Source organism: Pagrus major, chromosome 23 (genome assembly GCF_040436345.1).
Source record: "Pagrus major chromosome 23, Pma_NU_1.0".
NCBI classification, from domain to species: domain Eukaryota; kingdom Metazoa; phylum Chordata; class Actinopteri; order Spariformes; family Sparidae; genus Pagrus; species Pagrus major.
Genome location: NC_133237.1, coordinates 10,933,690 through 10,958,275, shown reverse-complemented (window position 1 = coordinate 10,958,275; position 24,586 = coordinate 10,933,690). Strand labels below are relative to the sequence as shown.

General features: G+C 41.9%; 1 protein-coding gene across 1 annotated transcript in view; it reads left to right on the top strand.

Annotated features, from left to right (window-relative positions):
- Positions 1-24,586, top strand: part of cacna1ha (calcium channel, voltage-dependent, T type, alpha 1H subunit a) — a 168,892-nt gene that overhangs the window by 36,337 nt on the left and 107,969 nt on the right. Inside the window, exon 2 of the mRNA XM_073494100.1 lies at positions 13,061-13,527. Within this exon, the coding sequence (XP_073350201.1) occupies positions 13,085-13,527 (443 nt within the window). The 5' untranslated portion in view covers positions 13,061-13,084. The remainder of the gene's footprint in view (positions 1-13,060; positions 13,528-24,586) is intronic.

The following is a 24,586-nucleotide window of genomic DNA, read 5'->3' as shown; positions in this document are numbered from 1 at the left end:
ATGTTTGAAAGACTCAGAGTTGCTAATACTACCTATTATATAGTCATTCACATCTCAGTAAACATTGTTAGAAGATGTTTGATTTAATTATTGTGTGAGAATTCCTCAAGATGAAAACAATTGTTTCCGCAGTAGATTTAAGTGGCATCCAAAGGCAGCAGTTAGTCCAAATATCTTTGATGACTTTTTTAGGATAGCAGGGGGTAGCATAGACCAGCTAATTCTCCTTACTGTGAGTGTGAGACATGAGGCTGGAAGCAGACAACTTTTACTGACTGGTAGCAGGGACTGGTCCAGATGGTGGGACAGCACAGGGTATTAGTGGATCATGTGAGGGAGCTGGTGGGTGGGTGGGTTTGGCCCCTCAGCGGGGGCGAGAGGGTTAAATCTCTCTGATTGGAATGCACAGCTGCACCAGCACACACACATTCACACATGCACAAATGCGCACACATACCGTCACACAGCTGAGTATGCGAGGACAGCACAGAAGTTTCTGGAAGTGTAACGAGCCGTGTGACTCAGCAGTGGAAGTCTGCTTCCTCCTGTCTGTCTGCCCATCTCGTTTATCTCTCTGTCATTTCCATCTCATTCTTTCTTTTCCCCTCAGTCTCTGTTTCACCACCTCACCTTTATCAGTGCGCCCGCCTCCTCTCGGCTCTCAGCACACACTGTGTCTTATTTAGTGTCTTGGTCTCACTTTATGTCGATCTCTCTCTCCAGGAGCTCATAATATGACAGACGGTGCAAACTCATCTCACAAGTGTTTCAGACACTCAATGGAGTGGAAAGTCGAGCAGAAACACAGAGTGATGGGTTTGAAGGACAGATAGTAGGTGAAAGACCAGAGGAGTAGAAGGTAAAACCCACCTCAAACATGTTACCTAAACATCTTAACTTACTGTTTAATAATGTTTTCCTGACACTTTTAACTGATATTGATCGGTATGACATACATTTGTGGTAAAGCAGTGGTGTCAAATTGAGATATACATGTACAGGGTTGGGTTAGATTACTTTGAAATGTGGCCAGGTACTAAATACATTAGTAATGTAATCAAATACTCTGGATTACTTCAAAACCAAATATTGAAAATATTACTTTCTAACTTTCCGTGATTCAATAAACAAGCTGTCCTCTGAGTGTAATTAGGTCCTCAGAACACTGTCTGAAGCTACAGAATAAGTGTGGCTACTTAGAGTGGTTCTGCAAATATAATCAGAGTAAAGCAGAATGTAATTGTTTTGTCCTTTGAGGACGTTTTGTTCATTCAGTTTATTTAGTCGTGAATATAAACAAGAGAAGATTTTTCTCTTATGATTAAAATTGAATTCCCAAAACTACACAGTGCTCCTTTAAATACATTTTGCATATTTAGCTTTTACAGTTGGTCTAATCAGATAACTCTGACAAAAACAGCACTGGCACAAACTACAGGTGTACCGTGTGTATTTTGCAACATCTGGGATGCTTTTTTTTGTTTTGTTTTTTTATCAGGCTAATTGGTTATCATGAGAAAAGTAATCTTTGACTTTGTGACTAAAATCTAATTTAATCTGATTTGACCTGATTTGAAGTAATGCAATCCTGTACAACAGGCCTGTGATAAGAGTGTGCTGTAAAGTGTGTAACGTCGATCTTTTGTTGACATGAGAGTAGTTCTGTGTTGATGTAAGAGCCGGTACTTTAATGTGCTGCTGTGAACTGCATTATGTTGTAAGATGCCCTTGTAACTGAGGTGAAAGTTACTCTGGCACAGACGCACTCAATTACACAAAAAACAGTGAGACCAAGCGAGCAGCCATCATCTGAAGCCAGAAGACATTCAATGTCACGTAAAAGACGATAAAAGAAAAAAAAAGAAGAACTTGATGAACTTAAAATAAAATAAAATTGAAATATAATCAAATCCAACTTTGGCACATTTCACTATGTGTATTGAATCCAATGAGGAAGAGCCATTAGTTGATTTACTCTGCTTCATAAGTTTTGTTATTTGAGTTTAATTATCTGGACGTACTTACACAGGGGTTATATTTTAGGTGATGTGATGACACATACTTCAAAAATCTATTTATAAAGAACAAAGGTGCCTTCATTTGTGCAACTATCCAATAATGTATTCTCCTCAGCGGTATGTTTATTCATCCTGTATGAGGGGGGATGACACTTGCATTTATTTCCAGTTATATTCTCCCATATTTCTTTCTCATATGATTAATTTAAGTACAATTCCAATAAACGGTCAATAAAAAACTGATTGCTCCCTGTTCTCCTAAGACTGTTCTTACACTGTTACTAACTTTTAGACAAAACAGTGGGAAAGAAGCAGAGGCCATCGGGAGGCCACAAAGTTTGAGATAACACAGACTCAACTTGGGACACAAGTCGAGCCAGGTCAGAATTGTTTAACCTCAAGTGGTCCAGGTCATGTCCACATTTATTTCAGAGGGTCTCTGGTCTGTATGCCAGTGGTTTAGTACATCCATCCACCTGCTTGCAGCTCCGATCACATGGAGCCTCACATACTGTATCTCCAGAGCCCTGTCGAAAAGTGGTAGATCTGTTTGAGATCAGGTCCAAAATCTTTTAAATGATTGAATCTTAAAATATCTCTGACTTGATGTAACAAATAATTGAAATATATTAGAGAGGAAATAAACATGCACGTATCCCTAACTGACCTCGAGATTTTTTGTGATTGTCCGTGTATGTTATAATAATGTTGTGCAGATTGCTGACAGACACTATTATACAACACCAGATTATAATCCAACTGTTACTGTCATTACTGCTGCTATGACACATCATTCCCTCTCAGTGTCTGTGTCCAGTAATCTCTCTCTTAAGCCCTCCCTCCATCTCTCTTTCTCTTTGTATACCTCCATTCCTTTCCATTCTCTCCCTCCCCTGTTCTGTCTGTCTCTCTCCGAGCCGGTTTGAAGTCTACCAGTAGGGGTGTGTGTGTGGGTGAGGACGCCCTGCAGCCTGCAGGTCTTTGTATTGAAAATGAGTTTTTATATTTTTCAAGAGGCCAGCAGGCAGCCAACGCCTGTGTGTGTATCCCTTTTTATTTTCAATAGATGAAAGCAGACAGAGTGCAGACATAACAGAATCACAGTACAGAAAATAACAGCTGCCAGGAATCACATCCGCATATAGAGACATTCCTACATGAGATTCAACACAGTCCTGGCTGGTCACATGCCCAGATAAGATAATTTGGTGTATGGCGTTAGCCAGAGAGAATAATTTTGTTTACATCTGTACTCATTGAACAGGGACAATATAGATGAACATTATAATGCATATAGGGTGTTCAGATGAAGCTAATTTATAGCCCCTGGTCCTGGTGGTTTGGTATTAACAGTGACGGTCATATACTGTAAAAACTGTGGTCTCAGCAGCTGGCAGAGTTATAGTCACGGTCAGGGGTGGAGGAGTGGAAAAAGAATAAAGATCTTGGATTGGGCTCCTTCCAATGGGTCACAACATACATCTGATGGACCTTGAGGTTATTTATGGGATAGAAATGAAGGAAAAAACAAAGTTATACCACACTGATTTATGTTCTTCCTTTGGACTTTTCTCACATCTTTGTAAAATATTAGATGATTTGGCTGCATAAGCATCAGTTATTTAAAAGATTGTAAACCACTGCTTAAATCTTTAACAATTCATTGTGTGTTTTATAATCTTATCAAATTTTTAAATGTAAGATCTTGATGTGAAAGTAACCAGTTGCTAAAGCTTTTAAATAAATGTAAAGGAGTAAAAATGCACAATAATTCCATCTAAAATGTAGTGCAGTGGAAGTATAAAGTAGCAGAAAATGGAAAAACCCAGGTATTCCAGGTCAAAAAATTACGGTTTAATGATGTAGACAATTATTTCTACATTAACACCTTTGCTGAACTGTTACAGATGACAGTGTTTTAGGGTGTGGTGAACAGGAATGTGCATTCTTAAGTTGAGGGCCTTGGCTAATCGAGCTGGACTGACAGAGGAAGTAATTTCAGGAAGTTTATCTCTTGATCTCTATTCCCTAGAAGCAGAGGGAGTGCAGGGACAAAATCTTAGTCTAGTCTGCATGACTCACTGACCCTTTATCCGACTGAGGTTTTTGACAGTTAGAATTTCTAGCCCCGACATGGCTCTGAAATAAAAAAAAACAAAAGTGTCATTTCGCTAGGTGCAAGTGAATGAAACGAACCGGGTCCATTTCAGGGTTAAAATGCTTGAAATTAACCGCACCATGCCTCGTTGATTTGCATTTCCACAACCAGTTTAAAAAGTACTGAGTTGTGCCAAGTCCCACCCAATATGGACAATCTCAGGAGTCAGGTTAATGCACATCCAACCTCATCCGAGCAGGTTGTGGTGATGATGTCAGATGGGCTGCGTCACCATTCATGGACGAATGGTAGCTTCCTCTTCCTCTTCTAGATCCGTATCCTCGTCCCCAGGCTGTAAATGCCAAGGAAATTGTAACAACAGCCTGAAAATCCTCAGCCTCTACCGCTAATGTAAATTTGATGTACCACTCTAAACCTGCAGTGGAAAGACTACTAGCGAGTCAGTTACACCCTCTAAGTCATAAAACAGAGGCTTCATCAGTGGCTGCTTTGCGTTAGATCGACGCCACACCAGCATTGGTTATGGTAAACTGTCTTGACAGTGATGATCTTGTCAGGGATGGAAAATAAGGGCTACAGAGTCCAAAGTATAGGAAGAAACTAGCTTAAAGCTCAGGAAGGTGTTATGGCTGGCTGCTAGTTAGGTTGCACCAACACAAACGCCTGCTCAAAGATAACACATACAGTATTTACATGCAAGTGAACGGAGATGATGAGCCGACAGACGATGAGTGTACACATGCAGATGAAACGCTTTCATGCCTCACACACACACACACACACACACACACACACACACACACACACACACACACACACACAGGTGTCGCTCACATGTCAACATGTATGACTGAGCTGCACGGCTGACTGCACTCTGCAGCACGACAGATTTCCCTTCAAAGCTGTCTGGGATGCTGCTCCATACTGGCATGTGTGTGCGCATAAAGCGGTCCGACGATGTTTGTGTGTGATTATGTAACTGTTTCCTCTGTTCCTGGAGTCTTTATTGATGCACAGATATTTTTTCCTCTCCCATACCCTAATTAGAATGATTACTTTGGCATGCAGATAGAAAGAGGGACGGAAAACAACCCCCCCGTCCAAAAAAAGTCTCTTTCATCCCTTTCTCTCTCTAACCAAGCCAGTCTCTCTTTCACTTACTCATGTATCTCAGAGTACTTTTTCTCCTCTTTACTCAATAATACATCAAGAATATGCATATTTCAGTAGCTTTGTGCAATACGCTTGTGATGCGGCGTACATGTACAGTATAGAAGTCCCCGTGCTTGCTGCTGCTAGGGGAAGCCCCTTGAAGGAGGAGGACATGCAGGGTCCCCCCCTTCTTCACATACGTCAGCAGGCCTAATGAGAAGAGTCCAGCCCCCAGAGAGACAAGGCGAGAGAAGAAATGGAGGGTAGATGGATCAGAGAAACAAGGTGAGAGAGCAGAGAGGGAGAAATAGTGCTGAAAATCTTCAAGAACTGCTCCTCAACTTTGTTGTTTTTATTCATTACTTTGGAGACATCCAAGATGTCTTTGTTGTGTTGTCTGCCCAGCACATCTCGAGTGATCACTCGTCAATCAAAAAGTGCAGGCCGGACGTAGACATTGTTTTCCCCGCGGCGTCTGTTTGAAAAGTTTTTCATCAGTGCTGTTGTTTTCTTTTTATGTTCAGCCATATTTTTGCTCTGGCTACTCATACTACCTCCCTACTTTTGGGGGGGGCTCTTTTAGTTAATACGGCTGCTAGCTGCATGGTTAACTAAGCTCACTGGCTAGCATCAATTAGCGGTTATTCTGGTGATGTACTGACCCCTATTTGTTTGTGATCAATTCTTGCATATTGCACCTTTTAAATTAGGGTACAAAATTGCTGCCAGAGACATTAGACTACACTGTTGTACACAATGTCGTGTACAATAGCTGTACCTGGGTACTGCCCCAGTGACAAGCCGATGTACCCCCAGAGGTACAAATATAAACCTTCTCTTCTGACAGTGTACACCTCACCATCATGTATTTCACTGTACATCTTCTAATGCTTCCAACCACGATACACCTAATATCATTTTTAAATAAAGATTTACTTCTCTAACACACATCGGGTGTTAAATTTGAAGAAAAAGCTGATTTTATTTACTCCCCATCCTTTAAATTGATTTAGTCAATGTCTTGGTCAGGTCGGATGCCTCGTTTTTCAGATTTTCATACTCTCTGAAATGAATCTCATCACTTTGTGTGCGCTGCGTGTGTCCGACGGCTTTGCCCTACTTTACTCTCCACTGTACCTAGTAGGATCAAGTGATGGTCGCTGATGAGAAGGAGATGAGAAAAGCAGGAAGAAGAGGCTGGATGATGAAAGCGTGGGAGTCAGAGTGGAAGGGAGGATGGAGGATGATGGGATGGGGGGATGGGGAAGAGGTCGGGAAAAGCCAGGGAGTGGAAGGCAGAGAGTGCAGGCTGACGGAGGACTATTGATTATCTGTGGGAAGCACAGGCGTTCCTGATTGATTTAGACTGGTGGCAATATGTATCGTATAAATGTATTAAAAAGAAAGAGGAAGCGTTTTCTTCCTTAAATAGAGAACACAGGCTGTTGTCTGTACCCTTGTGGAATTTGTGATTGTATTTTGTACACATAATAGTTTATGACATGGGCGTAGGAAGCATTTAAAATGTAGGTGGGACAATTTTAACAGCTGTTTCCCCCTAGAAATATTTTGAATTGAGTAGATGTCATTTTCTGTATTCAGGTGCATTTCAACAGGTGGTTTAATAATTTTAATACTTTTTCTGGCTATAGTAGCATGAGAAACGCAATTGCAATTTCGTCCAGAGGAAGATCACATATTTGAAGATACTTAAAAGCTCAGAGTGTGTAAATTGATTCAGTCACTAATTTGTAATATCTCTGTGGCACAGGCTCATGATAGACTGTACTTTTTTGGCCTTTCAAGTAGAAATTAACTTCAAATTCAACACAAAAATCTAAAGATATATTTAAAATAATGTGACGCAATGAATCACCAGCAGCTTTATGTTTTTTCTATTTCATAACTTTCATAACCTCAACCAATTAAAAAGTGGCCAGTCAACTAATGTTATGGTAACACTATAATAACAGTAAAAATATTTAACTTAGTCTCATTTTTCCATCTTCCTTTCCTCTTTCCTGTCATGTTTCCCTTCTTCCTACCTAGTTTACACACTTTGTTCGAGGCTTTTTGTGACGCCTCAACTTAAAAAGTGGATGGGACTTGGGACCCATGGATTTGGAAAATAAATTCAATTACAAGCTCAGGAGCCTGTCTTCGTTGTGTTAAAAAAAAACAAGAAGTCAGCTCAGAAAATCTGATATTTTGCCTCCCCGAGGCAGCTGCTGAGGGTCGGTATCGAGACAACATTTAGACAGAGATGCCTTCAGCAAATTCAAACCAGGCTCTCAGGCTCTGTACACAGCTGAGAGCGGTGTGAAACTGGAGCCAACATTAGCAAAAGCCTCATGGGAGACATTTTGGGGCCAAGCCTATATGGTAATGAGGATACGAGCTCCCAACTCTGATGGGTGGAGAGACAGACAGGTGGGAGAGAAAGACAGGTGTCGGAGGGGTGTGTGGAGCAGAGCTCGTTCTGTGAACTCACAGCTGCGAACGATTGGACACACACACACCCACACACGGAGCATTTAAGTCCTGTAATTACTGCAGTGAGTCGTCTTGATTGGTATTACTTTAGATAATGTAATGTCCCATTCCACAGAGAGATAACAGGAAAGTGTGATTCAGCGCGGCTTGGGGCTCAAACCCCGTCTGTGTTAGTCACTAACATTCAAAGGAAACCAAGGCTTCAGTAATGACCATCAAGAAGCAACCTATCTGTCTTTCTAATAGATCAAACTGCCTTCAATGTTTCTGAATAAAACCTGTGAGTGTCTCCATTGTCCCCCCCACCCCCTCCCACCCTCAGCTTCACTACTTCAAACGACTCCTTAATTGGCTTTCGGGGACACGGCTCCACTTGCCAAGGGTCCTGAAGGAGAACATCAACCTTTTGGCAAATTTATTATTTTGATCAGCTTAGCCCTGTGCGACGGGGAGGTTGGCAGCAGCCTCGCATCGGCGTGCCCAGCATTTATTCAGTTTTGTTCCAGCGTGGCTGATGCTTTGGAGTGATCTGTGAACTGCACAGGATCGCTCCAGGGCAATGCTGTTCAATAAAACGGCTGAATCACTGGCAGCGGGGCTCCAACAAATCTTATTGTAACATCTTGGATTAATCAAAGAGCACAGCTGCCAAAAGGTTGGTTGACTAAACCTTAAACATTTTCGAACCCGGCTGAGAATCCGTCATCCTCGAAGATCTTGTAAAAATGACTGCTGCTTTTGTTATGTGGGCTCTTAATGGATTGGGGGGTTGCGAGCCATTTGGTGTCTTGACAAGGTGTTTAAGAAACGGAGCACTGGCATTTCAAACTAGGGAAGATGGATTTGTGGCTTGGCGAGGCCTTAAGTTTCATATCTGGCCTGATACAGTGAGCATTGCTGCTTTGCCTTTTAGTTGTGGCAATAGTCGTTGCATTTTAGTTTGCGTGTGCCATTGTAGCACCCAAAGCTGGAAGTGAAAGTCCACACTTCAGAGAGTAGGTTAATGACTGATTTTTTTTTTCATTTTTTATGTTTGGTTTAAGTGTGTTTCTGAATGCACAGTGGTTGAACCTATCAGCATCCTCTGGTGAACTACTGGTAGCTAAAGGCGTAACTTAAATGTGACAGCCAGCGAGAGAAGCGCTTTGAAGATATGCTTTCACTCTTCTCTCGACTGGCTTGGGCAAGTTTGATGCAACACCGGGTTCTGCTTGTAGTGCCCTCCTACTGTTGATCTTCACAGGCGGCGATGGACAGATGGTTCATCCGATCACCTGCAAAGGATTTTCTGAGTGCCCGCACTTTTCTAAACATTTTGTAGCTGCACCTTTCCAGATGGTTCCGTGTAACGTCAGATTAGGTTTCTGATCTCCAGCTGCAAAACGTGTATCATAATTTAATGTCTGCTCATGTTTCACTTCACATTTCAGTTAATTTTAAAATAAATACGGATTAAAAACATGGCTTTAGTTACTAGGTGGGCTACACGCAGACACGAGGACACGAACGACAGGATGTGAAGAGTGTAGATTATAGGTTTCATATCCCTCTGAATGTAGATACACAAAGATTAGAGGATTATGTCAGGTTGGCAGGAGATTGGCCTGCTGGTCCATTATGAGATATGAGCATAAACACCAAAACAATCTGTGCACTCTGTCCCTCGCTAAGCGTAGTTTATGCCCACTGTGTCACGTTATGTACAATAAGAATATTAACCTTGTATTACATGTGTGAGCTGTTTTTAAAATATAATACCTCACATGACTTAATATAAAACAGCCTCAAGCCTGATTCACAAAAAAGTTAACTACAATATATTCATGTTTTACCACTGTTTGAAATTAATAACCGTAACTATGTGGGCTCGTATTTCTTCTGTGCAGTGACTTTTAGCTGGACTCTTCCACTGCTCCCTGTCTTTAGTCTCCAGTGGGAACAGCAGTGGTAGCTCACAACAGTTTTATTGCTTTTCCTGTGTAAGCGTGGAGCGCCGGAGTGAGCGATCCACCAGGAACACATGGACGGCTTTTTCTGACTTTGTTTCCCTGCCCAAGTCTCCCACACACACTTGGTGTGTCTGAATGACACGCAACTTTCTCTGTGACCACGTCTGATTCTCATCCTATCAGCTGCCAGATCTAAATGAACCCTGAGGGATTTGATCCCAGACTTTTATTCTCCCTAATCCTGATGTCAATTACTGCCAAGTTTCTGGCAGGTTCTTCTGAAGGTAAAGAACTTGATGGAAGCAGAAACGGACCTAACTCTAAACCTCCGCCCGAGGCTCTGGTCCTTACACTCCCTGTGTGTGAACACTGTTCATTAAATATAGTGTATGTATTTGTGATCGATCTCCCAGGCAGCATGGGAGTTTAAATTGATTGTCAAATCAAATTGCCTATAAAGACGTTGACACGGCACAGAAGCAGCAGTTGCCTGATTGAGGGAACTGAACCGCGGCGAATGTGCCGAACAAAATATGAATGATGATGTTGATGAGTGAACGCGAAAACAAACAATTTGAAAAAAGCCACTCAGACAAAAGCCTCTATAATCTGACTGTAACATGAAGGAGAATTAACATTTTTCTTTGCATTGGGTGTATTTTTCCAATTTATTACATCATTCTAATCAGAAGAGAAAGATCTTCATTGGCTGTTTTTTAACGTTTGCCTAAACAAACTAAATAAATAAGGGGTTAGTGTTTCCTACTGGAAAGATCACTGATGGAAAGCAAGTGTGTTGACTCAGGTACAGTACTTAAGTATACATTTCTGAGGTTCTTCACTTGAGTATTTCCATTTTAACCACTTTAACTTCTACTACATCACATTTCAGGAAATTACATACTTTCACTCAACTAAATCTGTCTGTAGTCGCTGGATTTTTCATACAAATCGCATTGTTTATTTTTTAAATTATGTATAACATACCCAGCACTTTATGAAGAAGTTTAAACTAGCTCCACCTGGACTAGCATTTGAGTAACGCTGTTATGGTTACGATCCACCTGACAAAGTCCATTTTGCATTTAGGTGCACTGTGTAGTTTTTAATCAGAAGTGATTTTTATGCCTAAACAAGCTAAACAAACAAACTCTCTGTGTTTTCATGACTGAATAAACAAACTGACTTTAAAGGACACCACTCATACTGATTTACTTTGTTTATATTTGGCGGACCCTGCCATCTATCTAGCTTCAAACAGTGTTCTTCTGAGGAAACTGTTTATTCAGTTATGGAAAAACTATTTTATTATAAATAACTATTTCCGAGTTTGTATTATTACCTCATTAATATTGTAAATATGAATATTTTGACTTTGAATTTCTTCTCCAAAACTACATAGTGCCCCTTTAAGATAAGTGCAACATTAATGCTATATATACCGCAGTGTTTCTTAAGGGTACATATTAAGGAATATAATAATAATAATAATAATAATAATAATAATCATAAAAATAATATAACAGTGTTTCCTTGCTTTTTGTCACCTACATACACTCACGCATTGTCTGGGCTAATATATGATTCATACCATTTCCATTATCCAGCCCTGACATGCAGTACTGATGCATGAAACATCGCGGGACGTGCGCGCTCAGCCTGGCTCTCCGTGGCTCCTTTTCCGCGCGCGCATGTCTGTGTCTCCCACCGTGCGCTACGTCCCTATAGTCGGGCATCACGTCACGTGTCAGGGCTCCCGGGTGCCTGGGCCAAGTTTTTTTTTTTCTTTCTTTCTTTTTTTTTCCTCTTCCGTGTCAGATCATCCACGGAGCCGCTCCGAAGCACGGCGGACCCGCACGGCCCCGACCCTCCCCGCGCGCATCTCCGCTCCACGCTGCGTAAACCGACACCTCGGCGAGGATGGACGGACGGGTGGATCACGCACGGATGTGGATGGATGTTTTTAAATGAAGACCGCTTCAAGTGATTCTTTTGGTGACTTACTGTGATTCTTCCCCCCGTAGGATTACCTTTTCATCTGTGACAAACAGCAGAAGTAAGGAGGTTTTTTTTTTTTTTTTTTTTTTTTTCTTGTTGAGGAGAGAGAAGGAAGAAAGGAGAGGAAAGCTCCGGGTTGCTGGGAAAGGCTGGGTGCGCTAGAAACACGGAAAGTCACGGATCATGCTTATGGGAACTTCCGATTCCGTCTCGATAAGGTATTTTTCTTTTTCTTTTTAAAGAATAAAGTTGTTGTGTTTGCCTGCCATGTAGGATTTAGCCCACTTTTAAACAATAAAACACAGGTGATGGGCGCTCCATTCCCTCAGGCGCTTTGTATACCCTCTGAAATGTGAGTACTTTTTATCATGAGAACATGTTTTGTCCTCAGCAGAGCCTCAACCGTGAGATGCGCTCTTCTCATACACTAACGGCAAACGATGGACAACAAAGCCCATTAAATAAAAAAAGCCCTTAAAAGAGAAAAAGTCTGTTAGCTGGATTATGATTACTAATGTTTTCCTCTCCATGTTATTCTACTCATTATAATAATCAGGATTAGTGTGGCATTTATTGTGTGTGTGTGTGTGTGTGTGTTTTTTCTCTTCTTCTTCTTTTTTGCGCATTCCCTGCCCACCATTGCGTGGTGTGGGCTAAAAACCTCCAGTAGACCAGAGACAGAGCAGTCCATCTGTTCAATCACATAGCAACAGGAAGAGCGAGGAGACAGAGTGAAAAAAAAAATGAGAAAAGAATCACCATAATATCACAATGCTCATACTCATAGAGTTTATTACCTTATTGCAATGTGCACGTTTCTGTGTTCATGCGTGCAAGGAGTCACTGAAAGAGCAAATAATAGCCCCTCTGTTGTGCACAATAGTGAGGTTAATGTAAGTGGTAATGCACTATGTATCTATTGAGTGAACAGTGTCCATTAATCTGTTTTTCCAGCATAGATTCTTAGTTTTGTGTCATCGTACTGTATAGGGATGGTTGATGTTTTCGTGGAGAGAGGAAGTGTCTGAACTGACACCGAGCCTCAAGTGTTGCCAGGTTAGTAAACGAATATTGAAAATCTGTGCCTAGATTGATTGGAAGCAAGTACTTCTGCGGCTGAGGGATCGGAGGAGGAAACAGTCAGAGGGTTTATTTGGCTCCTTGTGTGATTTGTCTCCAGTTTGCTCTTTGCCGAGTTGATCCGTCTCCCTCACCCTCTCCCTTTTTCTGCATCTTTGCTCTCTCCTCCATACCGTCACACCGTCCTCCATCTTTCAAACCCTCCCACTCTCCACCTCTCTCTAACCTCTCTCCCTCTGACCTCCCTCCAGAGTGGCTCTGCCTGATGCTCTATCATGACTGATGGCGAGGGGAGAGCGCGCTTTCAGTACGCCGAGTGCCCGGAGGGGCAGGAGCAGCAGGAGGAGGTGCAGGAGGAGGTGAGGCTCGCTATACCGACGGCCTACAGGAAGGACACCCCGGGTCACGATGTTGACCCCGGAGGAGGAGGAGGCCACGATGGGGAGGAAGAGGAGGAGGTGGAGAGGAAGAGGAGAGGCAGTGGTGACGGAGGAGACTGGAGTCCTGAGGTTCAGGAGCATGAGGACCAGGAGCCGGAGCTGGAAGTGGAAGTTGGACCGACACTTGGAGTTCGCATCACGGCTCCTATTCGCGATCCAGACTGTGTCTCCGAGGAAGAGGAGCAGCAGCCGTACCCGGCCCTGGCCCCCGTGGCCTTCTTCTGCTTAAAGCAAACAACAAGGCCTCGCAACTGGTGTCTTCGCTTCGTCTGTAACCCATATCCTTTCACATGCTGGAAACCTAACTCAGTATCACACCCGCCTGGTAAGACCAAATATGTCCTGTTTTCCCGCACGTGTGATTGTTGCCAGGCTCAGACGCATCTCTTGATTTAAAAGGTATGTGATTCATATGATGATGTAGTCAGCTGTTGCAGCTTACTGAAAGCTTTATGCTAGCATACAAACGGACCAACTTGCTTGGTCCTTTGAGACTAAACAAGCACCAGTAGCTGGCTCCACACTGGCGAGACTTGACAGGTCATTTGTCTGACCACTGGGGTTAAACCTCCCAGGATCCTGTTGTTTGGGCGTATGGGGTGAGTGATGAAGTGTGTGGCAGTATGTGTAAGACTCACTGATGTTGCTGCAGTTGTCTTGAGCTCATCTTCATCGGGAAACGTTACTTTTACAGAGTTTCTCTCCTGCTCTGGCTTGAGATTTGGATGGTTTATGTTTCGACCCTGTTTACTGGTCTGTGTTTTTTCTCTACGGCCAAAAGATGCTATTAGTTACCAAATCCAGTGGTTATTCAAACCACAGTGGTGTGCCTGGGTTAAAGAGGTGGTGTCACCTCTAGAGGGGCCACTTATGGAGCTTTCAAGATGTCAAGAGTGCACACAGATACACACTAAAGCAGGGCTGCATGTTGGAAAAAACGAATGCATTGCAGTATTTTGGTTTTCTGCGATATAAAAAAATACAGGAATTTTCACTAGATAACTTGAGTAGCTGCATTTGATGAGGATTAATACTTCTAGAATGATTGGGGTGACTTTGTAGGCGCATGCATTTTATTAAACAACCAAATTAGCCGCTACGGTGGCTGCTAAAAATGCTTTGCCTGGTTTGGCGGTGCAACACGGCGGACTCCGAGGCCAAATATGACCTCGTCTCTGACTTTAAACTGTGTATTTTGGCCACCTCCATCCAAGAGACAAATCTCCCACATGTCAATTTTCTGTGTAAGTTCTTATACAGCACGTTTGCATTGAGGCATCATCATCGTTAATGTAAGCGAAAGAACAGAGTGAGATCTCTCTGTCCATATTGACGTTTTCAGAGTCTGCAGGGAATCGTGCTCTTTTCAGGTCACGTTTGGGAACATCCCTCCACTGATTACAGCATGAATGCATGTCACATGTCTTAAATTTAGCTCCGCAATGTCTCCGTGTTTACTTTCTTATTCTGGTTTGCTTTACCCAGGCTTTATCCTGTGTGCAGGTTTGAAGTGCTGGGTTGTTTTGGGATCAATTTAGAGTAAGTTGCCCTGTGAGGATACACATCATTAATCACTTGTAACAGCACAGGTTAAATACGATCTTTGACATTACAGCATCCCCCTGCTTACATTTTCTGGCAGCCATTTTGTGCTAAAAAAACCCAAAAACATTAATTTCAGTTTAATGCAAGGATGCCAAATAGTCCAAATGAAATCAGTTTTTAGCCGCTCATGTCTGTTTTAGTATCTATTATTACCCCTCGGCTGAACATCCCGCCTGGATAATTTTCATCTGTGGGATGTTTTAACACACTGGAGCACAGACAAAAAAGAACATAATGTGCATCCAAATCCGAGCGCCGTGAAAGGAACTTGAAGATGAACCGCTGCAATGTTTTTTCATCCCTGATGCGGGGAGGTGGGTGGTGTAAGAACAAAATCAGGGCCGGAGTCATTTTTATTTGATAAGTACATTCCTGTGCACCTGGAATCGAATCTGCAGAGTACTGAGATTATAAAGGAGAAAAAAATTATAACTGCAAACTTTCTTCTGTCTCCTCGCAGGCCTCATTTATCTTCTAGCGTTGTGGGAAGGTTATAGGTGCCATAGATGCCGTCTGACTGGCTGCAATCCACAGATGATTTCTCAGCAGCCCTTCATGATGTTTTGGTATCTTGTGTGTTTGTACAGGTCTATGGCAGCCTGGAGGTGGAATGTATCGTTTTGGAGATGAATCTTGACAAGGTGTTTTAAGTCGAAGAGGAGAGAGATACTGCAGACAAGTAGATAAACAGTTGGATTTGCACCGGTTGTTGTTTGAGTGCCGAGCTGCAAAGCCGCACCTAAAGATATATTTACTTCTCCTCCTTCCTCGCAAAAGATTGACAGCTCCAGGAAGGCGAGTTGATGATTCATAGCACACTCAGACAGACGGGTCAAACCCACATCGATGGGCTGTCTGAATGGGTCAGTGTGCGACAGCCGACCCTCCTTAATGACCCTCCTCACCACAGGGAGTGAATATGCATATGACGCTAATGGCTTAGGAGAACTTGTTTGTATCAATGATTGAAATTCATTTAATGATATGGTAAGCAGTGTTCGTTGGGACATCTCCAGCCGTGTTTGTGGCCTAAATTTATTGTGAACAGAAGGAATAGACTTTGGCACTTGGCAGAAAGTAATCAGTCCGACGAATGAATCGTTTCCAATATAAAGTAGAGTTCCCACGTGAAGCCATACACTGGTGGTGGTGATGAGGAATGGAGCTCGATGTGGGACAACTTCATGCGAGAGAAACTTCTGACCGGAGGGCTGATTGGAGGTGGCAGGCATCTAAGGCTGAGGGGGTGACGATGGTAGCTGAATGACAGCAAAGAGAGCAAACAATTACAAAGTTTGTCAGCTTACAAATGATTGGTTAGGAGGCAGCGTGACAGGTTGTGATTGGATGAAGAGGAGAATGAGCTGGAGGAGATTAGTGGGAGACTTGTGACTTAAAAGGCATGCATAAAGAAATAGTCTTCCTGACTGAGCCTTCGCTAAGATTTATTTCTTATTGCTAGTGGTAGCTGGAAAAACTGGGGACAGGGACATTTTTTCTTCCAATATTATTATTGCCAGTGATTTACTATGTCCCTCGCATGAAGTTGTAAATGTAAAGGAGAGCAAACTAAATAAAGACACTCTCTTTGTTTTCATGACTGAATAAACTAAATAAACAAACTGACCTTAAAGGACAACACAATTTCATACTATTTTACTTTGTTCATATTTGGCGGACCCTGCCACCTTTCTAGCTTCAAACAGTGTTCTGGGGACTTTATTTTCCTCTGAGAACAGCTTGTTTATTCAGTTATGAGAAAGATAAATACTTCTGAGATTGTATTATTACCTCATTAATATTGTAAAAATTTTAATTCTGACTAGAATTTTCTCTGGGCAACGTATCATGAATTGTATTGTATCGTGAATCGTATCGTATCGCATCGTATCATATCGCATCGTATCGTATCGTATCGTATCATATCATATCATATCATATCATATCATATCATATCATATCATGTGTTACTCTGGTATTCTCGCCCTTAGATTTTTTTTCTTTTTTCTTGAAGAATTGTGACCGAGATGAACACTGAGCGGTAAAAAAAAAAAACTTTCTATATTGTAGATAGAGATAAATCTGTAATAGGCTAATATTTGCTGATATATTGTTTAAGCTCTATGACAAATGCAACTAAGCAATGTCTTTAATTAAACATTCCCTGCCTGTTTAAAGCCTTTATCGTTCAAACCCCATGACCCGAGTTCGTAGTGCAGGTTTTCTGTCAAATATTTTTTAAATCTCTGAACCAAAGTAACCCTAATGACATCATCAGAAAAGCTTCCTCCAGAGCCACAGAAGACACTGTTGGATTGTTGTCCTTAAAGAAAAACCCTCTTCAAACTGTTGGACCTGGAGGCAAACTGCCAAGTCAACCAATCATCTCCTGAGCAGTAAAAAGCATCTCTTGCCAGCTCCAAGGTCTCTGTTTTCAAAGGGGAATTTCTCTTTGGGGATTAATATCACAGTGTTGTATCCACACCGCTCAGTGCAGGCACTGAAGAACCCAGCTGTAGAAATGAAAGGCATGTTGTGCTCTCGAACAGAACGGGGGTACTTGGTGAAATTAAAAATATTACACAATCAGGGGTGGCTGCCCCTGCAGTGTGAGCAGTATCATCCAAGTTAGGAAAGAAATAATTTAAAGGGAATCGAATTGGCAGGCTTGTGCAGACATTTTGGATATCATACAAATGCACATCTTGTTGGCTGTTTTTAAATGAATATAGCATAAAGTGGCAGGGACTTTGGCCAAGTCTGTCTCTTCTCATGCAAGAACTGAGGGTGTATTTAGATATTCAAAGTTTTGGACGCCAAACTCCTGAATTGCCTTTTTTGAGCTTGTTCTTACCTATGGTCTTGTTCCAGAGCAGAGAAAAGGTTGATTAAAGACATTATGCTGTATATCCTTCGAGAATATACAGAAAAAAAACAAGAATGAATTAGAGCCAGCAGATGAGGACAGAAACGATCCAGCCTTATCCAGTTGGACATGCGGGCTTAAACACACAGGACATATGGCCTGTCAGCATGCTGTCTGGCAGATGTTAATGTTGCATTACATTATATCAGTTTTGTTCACAGCACCGTTGCATGGATAACACTGCAGTGGCTGCTGAGATGTACAGCCATGAAGCAGATGCTCCTACGGTCAGCACATGTGCTTCATCATGCTTGCGTCCTGCTCATATTTGCGTTTTCCAGCTCAGTGCTACCGACACGAGATTCGTATTGTTGGGCGACAGCGAGGACTGTTTGTACCAAGATAGCATGGCTAATGAATAAGGGTACACACCTTATCACATGCTTGGCCAGGTTATGTTAGAAGAGCTGCTCTCTATGGACAGATGATTCCTCAGTGTCTGCCAGTGCGTGAGTGTGTGTGCAGGACCCTCTGTGTAAGCACTGCAGGGTTGGTGGTCCACAGTGGGCTATGTAAATATTATTCGCAGCATAAATGCTCTGCCACTCGACCACACAAAGGCACGCATACATTGGATAAAGTGCGAGTCTGGAGGGGAGAGACAAAGAGATAAAGTTTTTTCATTTCTTGAAACACTAATCTTTTTTACAGCCGCACCGTTACTCAGATAAACCAGAGATCAAACTGTTGTGGACAATAACTGTAGTGTATAAAATCCAGATTCCTCACAGTCTAGGTCTACCTCTCTGCAGGAAAAAACATCTAATCTGTTTTTGGGAAGCTACATAATCACATAAGAGCAGCACTTCTCATTCATCATGTTTATTATACTCGTCATCATTGATCAACTGACCTGCTCTCTTGTCTCTACATAAACGTCTCGGTATGTGCAATAAAAAGTCTGTGCTCAAGCTGCAGCAGCGAGCTATTGAAGTTATTTATTTTCCATATACAATACAGTCCAACGATAAAACTGGCATGGACTTTTTGTTTTTTATTGGTTTTCATTTTAAATGAGACACACAGACAAGTGATATCTAATGATTTCAGTAAGGGTCTTTGTATTTGTGGGTCCGTGTTGAGATACTTTGCTGTTGATGCATTCAGGATCTGACACTGTCAGCTGATGAGTAGTCTTTTTCAGCGCCGGAGATGCCTGTGCTCCTTGTTTGTCACATAAATCATAGTTTGTAAGTGTGTTTATGTGTTTGGCTGTTAACAAACGACACAAAGATGAAGAACGGGAGACTGGAACATAAAAACAAACCAAAAAAATCAAAGAATAGAGCTGACTTGGGGTCTCAGGCAAGCGATTACTCTTATGAAGATGCAGGCTGAAAACTGTAAGTGTGGGTCCATTATTGTTTGTGTTTTGAAGGTTTTTATATTATTCTGTAGCTTCTCAGTTGAGTTCTTTATGTGTTCAGTTCAATCAAGTGCAATTTTAAAAATAGGGCTGGTCAGTGGCCAGGACGAAGTGTACGCTTCAGCTGAATTCACACAAAATCCAGAAATGAGGCAGCGTTTTTTCTGATATACCGTGACCACCGCTCACTCTCTTCGTTCAATCTGTAGCTCGCTCGGCTACTGCTGTTCTGTCTCCCTCTGTCACCCTCGTTGAACTGGGCAGTCTGTGTATAGAATGCGTCTAAATGGATAAATTAAGGTTCAAAGGGGCAATACGTAAGAATTTAAGTTGAAAATGTTCAAAAATGAATTAGAATTATCAACAATTTGTGAAAAAACAGCAGTTTTGACATTATGATGCCTATGAGTGAGTACTAAAGGGGACTGACTGTTGGGCCTTGGCAGAGGTATGCGCTCTACTGAGTGCCATTCTACTTGAGTATTTGATTGCCTGAAAATCCATTGATTTTTGTTAATTCATGTTTTGAGTGAAAATGCAAAAAAAAACAAACAAAATAAATAAATAAAAAAGGTGGTTTCAGCTCCTTAAAATGTGTAGATTTTTAGCTTTAGTTTGTCTGATACGATTTTGAATTCTGTCTCTTTGGGTTTGAAGATGTCACTCGGGCTATAGAAACTTTTTATGGCCATTTTAACACAATTTTTCTACCTTTTCCAGACAAAAAGAAAATCCATCAATAGCTAAAGTATTCTGCAGAATAATTCATACTGAAATATAATAGTTCACTTCTGAAGTCTGCTGAAATGAATAGAAAACCAATTTGCTGCTTGTTTGGCAGTCGTATAAAGCAGTCAGTAGTCCACACGCTACAGCGTGCCACATCCTAAACAGAACTCCATCCAGTAGATAATAGACTGCAGTCTATTATACCTGCATCGACTTTTTCCTTGCTAACACCCCCTGCGACGCTGTCACAAGACTGAATATTTAGGAGTCGCTGGTGAGATGGCGCGACAGAATAACAAGCTGATTCAGACTGCTGATTAGATCAGATTCGGGGCCAGACGAGGTTAATCCATTACAGATGAGTGGATTCATCATGCTATCTGTCTCCATTAGTCATCCTATACTCTAAACATGGTGAATGGGCCTCTTGTACTTCCCTTATAAATCAGTACAGATGAGACTGCGCGAAGAGTCGCACACACACAGAACGATGTCGGTGTTGGTGTTTTTGAAGGGCCAGAGGCATTTGCTAGATTTCATTGAACCCTTATTTGCTTTCCAGCCATTCCAAGTTTTGGCTGGTCGGACTGCAAGTCAGCTGTTTGAAGCTGGAGACAGATTTACAGCCATCTGATACGGGAGACAACCAATCTGAGTTTAAATCTCCAGCGTGTAGGAGCTCATTAAAGTGTAGTCTGTTATAAGTGTTGGCTTCAGGATGATAAGAGGCCTTGCTGTTTGCTGAGCGGCCTTCTTCAACAACCGCCAGTGCGGCAGTGATAAAATGACCTATAATAAGCCCTGTCGTCAGGGCAGGACATTTGAATCGTCCACTTCCTCTAACTCCCACAGTGATGCCATCTCGAACAGCTCTTTCTCTTAGTGTGTGTATTTATGTCTTAAGATGACTTCATCTCTGCAGTGTGAGAGATGAAGAGAGTTAGCCTTGATGTCAGCAGGTTGTCCTTCTCCTGCTGCCACTCAGACAGGCATCCTGAGGTGTGTGTGTGTGTGTGTGTGTGTATGTGTGTGTGTGTGTTTGTATAAGCACACAGACAGGCTTCTGTGCATTTCTCCCTCTCTGCCTGTCTCAGTGTTCGTCTCGCTGTACTTATATTGAGCAGTGCGTCTGCCTGTGTGTGTGTGTGTGTTCGGTGACTCATTTTATTTGGCCTGTGCTCATGATTACAACAGATTGGGGGTCAGGAGGGTGTGTATTACTGCAGAGACAGAGGGATCCTGTCTCTCTGACGTATAAAGTCCCTGCCCAGTGTGTTTGATTGTGTCTATCTTTGTGCATGTACCCGTACAGTATGTGTGCAGTCAGTCTAACTCTGCAGTGTGTTTTATAACGCAGGACCAAACTTTTAGCACTGCATTGCAAAGGCACCAGATATGGCACACTAATATTATCAATCCTGTTAAATATGACAACAAAAAACAGCTGTGCATTAACCCACATATCTGCAGTTGTAGAGAAATGAATCATTGAACGACGTCCTCTTGCACAAATGCTTTCTCTGCTTGTGTAAAACCATGAACAGTAACAAAATGCTCCATGTGAGCCAAAATGGAGTCAACAGTACAACAACAATACTATACTTATACAAAATGGACATGTACAGTACATAGTTCTTGGTTTTATGGAGCACTTAAAACACTGACCACATTCACTATGCTCAGCTATTCACACATCTGCTCACACACCAGCGGGACAGCCATCAGGAGCAATTTGGGATTCAGTATTTTGCCCATGCAGGCTGGAGCCAGAGATTGATCCACCAACCCTCCAATTAGTGGACAACCTGCTGTACTTTCTGAGCCATAACTACCCCAAAAATAATAAAATCATCATTAAATAGAACCCGATTTCTACTCGAATTTTGGGGCCAATGCCGATACCGCTATCAGTAAGTACAAAAATCAGATATTGATATACTGGCTCAAATGTTTTGATCTGACCAATAAAGCGGTTGGATATCAGCCGACCACTGTATTGGTCAGGAACTATCATTGACTTTTTTTCTGTTAACACTTGTTTTAATTAAAACTTAATTTATTTTTTAATAAAGTATGCAAAATCTGTAAAAATCCTGAATATTAAGAGGAAGTAAAGCTGGCAAAAGCGCAACACATGCTGTTCAGTTCACTTTCCATTTATAGAAAAAAAGCAGAGATTTGACATTACGACATATTAACATCACTTTAGGAAACACAGAGGAATTAGAAAACTGAACACATTACGTGTTATGGGTACCTTTCAAAATAAAGGAATGCGATGAATCCAAAGTTTTATAGTAATTTATAACGGCCTGTTCATATTTGTGTGCAGCTGTAGTGCAGATTAGAAATTTCATTAGAAATCATGTTTATAACATGATTTTGGTTATCGTAAGTGATCAAAAAGTACTGCTTTGGTACCAAAACTCAAGCATCGTGTTGGCGCTATTACAGTAACATGACAAATGATTCCTCGCCCGACGTACGTGGATCATTATTGTTGTTCTGAAATGCAGTATGAAGGCACACATAATGAGTCTACAAATATGCATTTCACTTTAATAATGTTTGTTGGCCCTCCAGGTGTTTTTTAATGTTCATTTTCATGCGTGCATGCAAGCTAGTTTGGGCATTTCTCTGTCAGTTTGTATGGTGTGTGTGTGTTTGTGTGTGTGTGTGTTTGGTTGGGAAGGTGCGTGTGTCCACGGGGTGTTAAGTTGTGTGTGCCGTGGGATTACTTCTAGTACAGTAGGATCTTTGTTTATCCCCAGGCTCACTGTTTACAGGCTGCGTCGCAAAATGATCTGGAACTAATAGCGCTGACTTTCGTGTGTGTAAACGGCGAGTGTGCCGCACATGCCGTAGCGCGTACGTGTGTGCTCAACAGTACGTGTGTGTTTGCGCGCATTCACGCAGACCATGTATTTAGGCAGTGACCCTCTCCTGCCTCAGGCTCTGAACGTCTGACTCCACAAAGCACTTCAGTGTGTGTGTGTGTGTGTGTGTGTGTGTGTGTTTGGGTTTTTTGTGTAGTTGTGCTGCTGGCAAGATGATAGCTACTGTCTGTGAAATTATGGAGACCACCAGAGTTTTGGGCAGAAACACTGTGATTGGCCTGCCGTGGCTGGGTTTGGGTTACATTGCACTCATTTAGCAGATGCAGACACAAAGATTGAAGCTATGGTTCAACATTTTGAGTAATACACTTATTTGCTATCTACCTGTCTGTAAATATGAGGCTACAGCCAGCAGCTGGTTAGCTTAGCTTAGCATAAAGACTGGAAACGGGGGAAACAGCAAGCCTGACTCTGTCTAAAGTAGGTCCGCAAGTAATGATTATTTTCTTTATTGATGTATGAGACATCCTAATTGCAATTAATCCTTTATCCAACCGACAATCAGATAAATGGCAAAGAAAAGCAGCAGATTATTTCATTTAAGAAGCTGTAACCAGCAAATGTTTATTTTTTTTGCTTTAAAAAAGGACTGAAATGATTAATCAATAATAATCATGTTCTTTTCTTTGACTAATCAATTAATTGACTAATCGTTGCAGCTCTCATCCAAAGATAATGAGATCCACCCACCACAAAAAAACTACAAGTTATCGTGTCATGGGATGTAATTAACTACTACTAAGTTTAGGGTCGGATACTGTTCAAATTTGGACCGCACTTAACAGTATGTCGATAGCCAGTGGCTGAGTTTTGGCTAACGCTACTATAAATGCTAATATAACATCTACACAATTCATCAAAATGTAGTTACAACTGTATTATAGCCAAGTGCAATATCTAAATTGCAGACGCTGCATTTTTTATGATGAAGGTAAAATGTGTGAGAAAACAGCATTATAATGAAGTACTGCTGAACTGCAGACATGCCCTGACCTACAGATCTTGATCTCCAGGTGGAAGAAACATGTTTCAAATCATCATGATTTTAAACGTTTTTTCAGTGAAAATGCAATCCTTGATGCAAAAATGATCATTACCACCAATGGGAATCATTTTAAGATAAGTGCAGTATGATTTATTTCACCATATTGTGCAGCCCTACTTTGGCCAGAGCCATCTGCTGTGCTGTATTGACCGTACGGACGTGAGAGTATTATTTATCAAATTCTCAGCTTGGAGGTGAAAATGCGTTGAAGGTAGAAAATGTGGGAATAGACACAGTGTCTGCACCCTGAACAACAGTGGGACACTGTGTCGACATCACAGAGCTTCATGCCAGCCAACCAGGTTGTGTTTCATCAGCGCATGCTGATGAGTCGGTCGTGTCAAAGGTTACAGGTCAATCTGAGTGTAGCAGTTGGCTGCTGGTGTTGAGGGTCACGGGGTTAATCTGCTAAGGAGTGGACTATTGAGTTCTTGAACATCCCTCTGCTGTCTAAACACAGTCAAACAGGTCATTTCTGTGGCGGTCCTGGGGTTTTATTGCTGTTTAAAGATGTTGTGAAATTGTTTTGCACGGCGATCCTTGTCACTGCTAACTGCACAGTTCCCCCGGTGGGGGGGGGGTAGCTGTGGACAGACATGTGTCACAGAGGTGACACATGGAGCTGCCAGACGCTCCTCTCCACCTGCCAGTGAGGACAAGTGGCCTGATCAGACAAAAGAATAGCTGGATAGTCATTACACAGTGTAAAACTGCTTTCTATCTGCCATTTATAATATTTGATTTTATAGGTTACTTCTGCAGATATAGA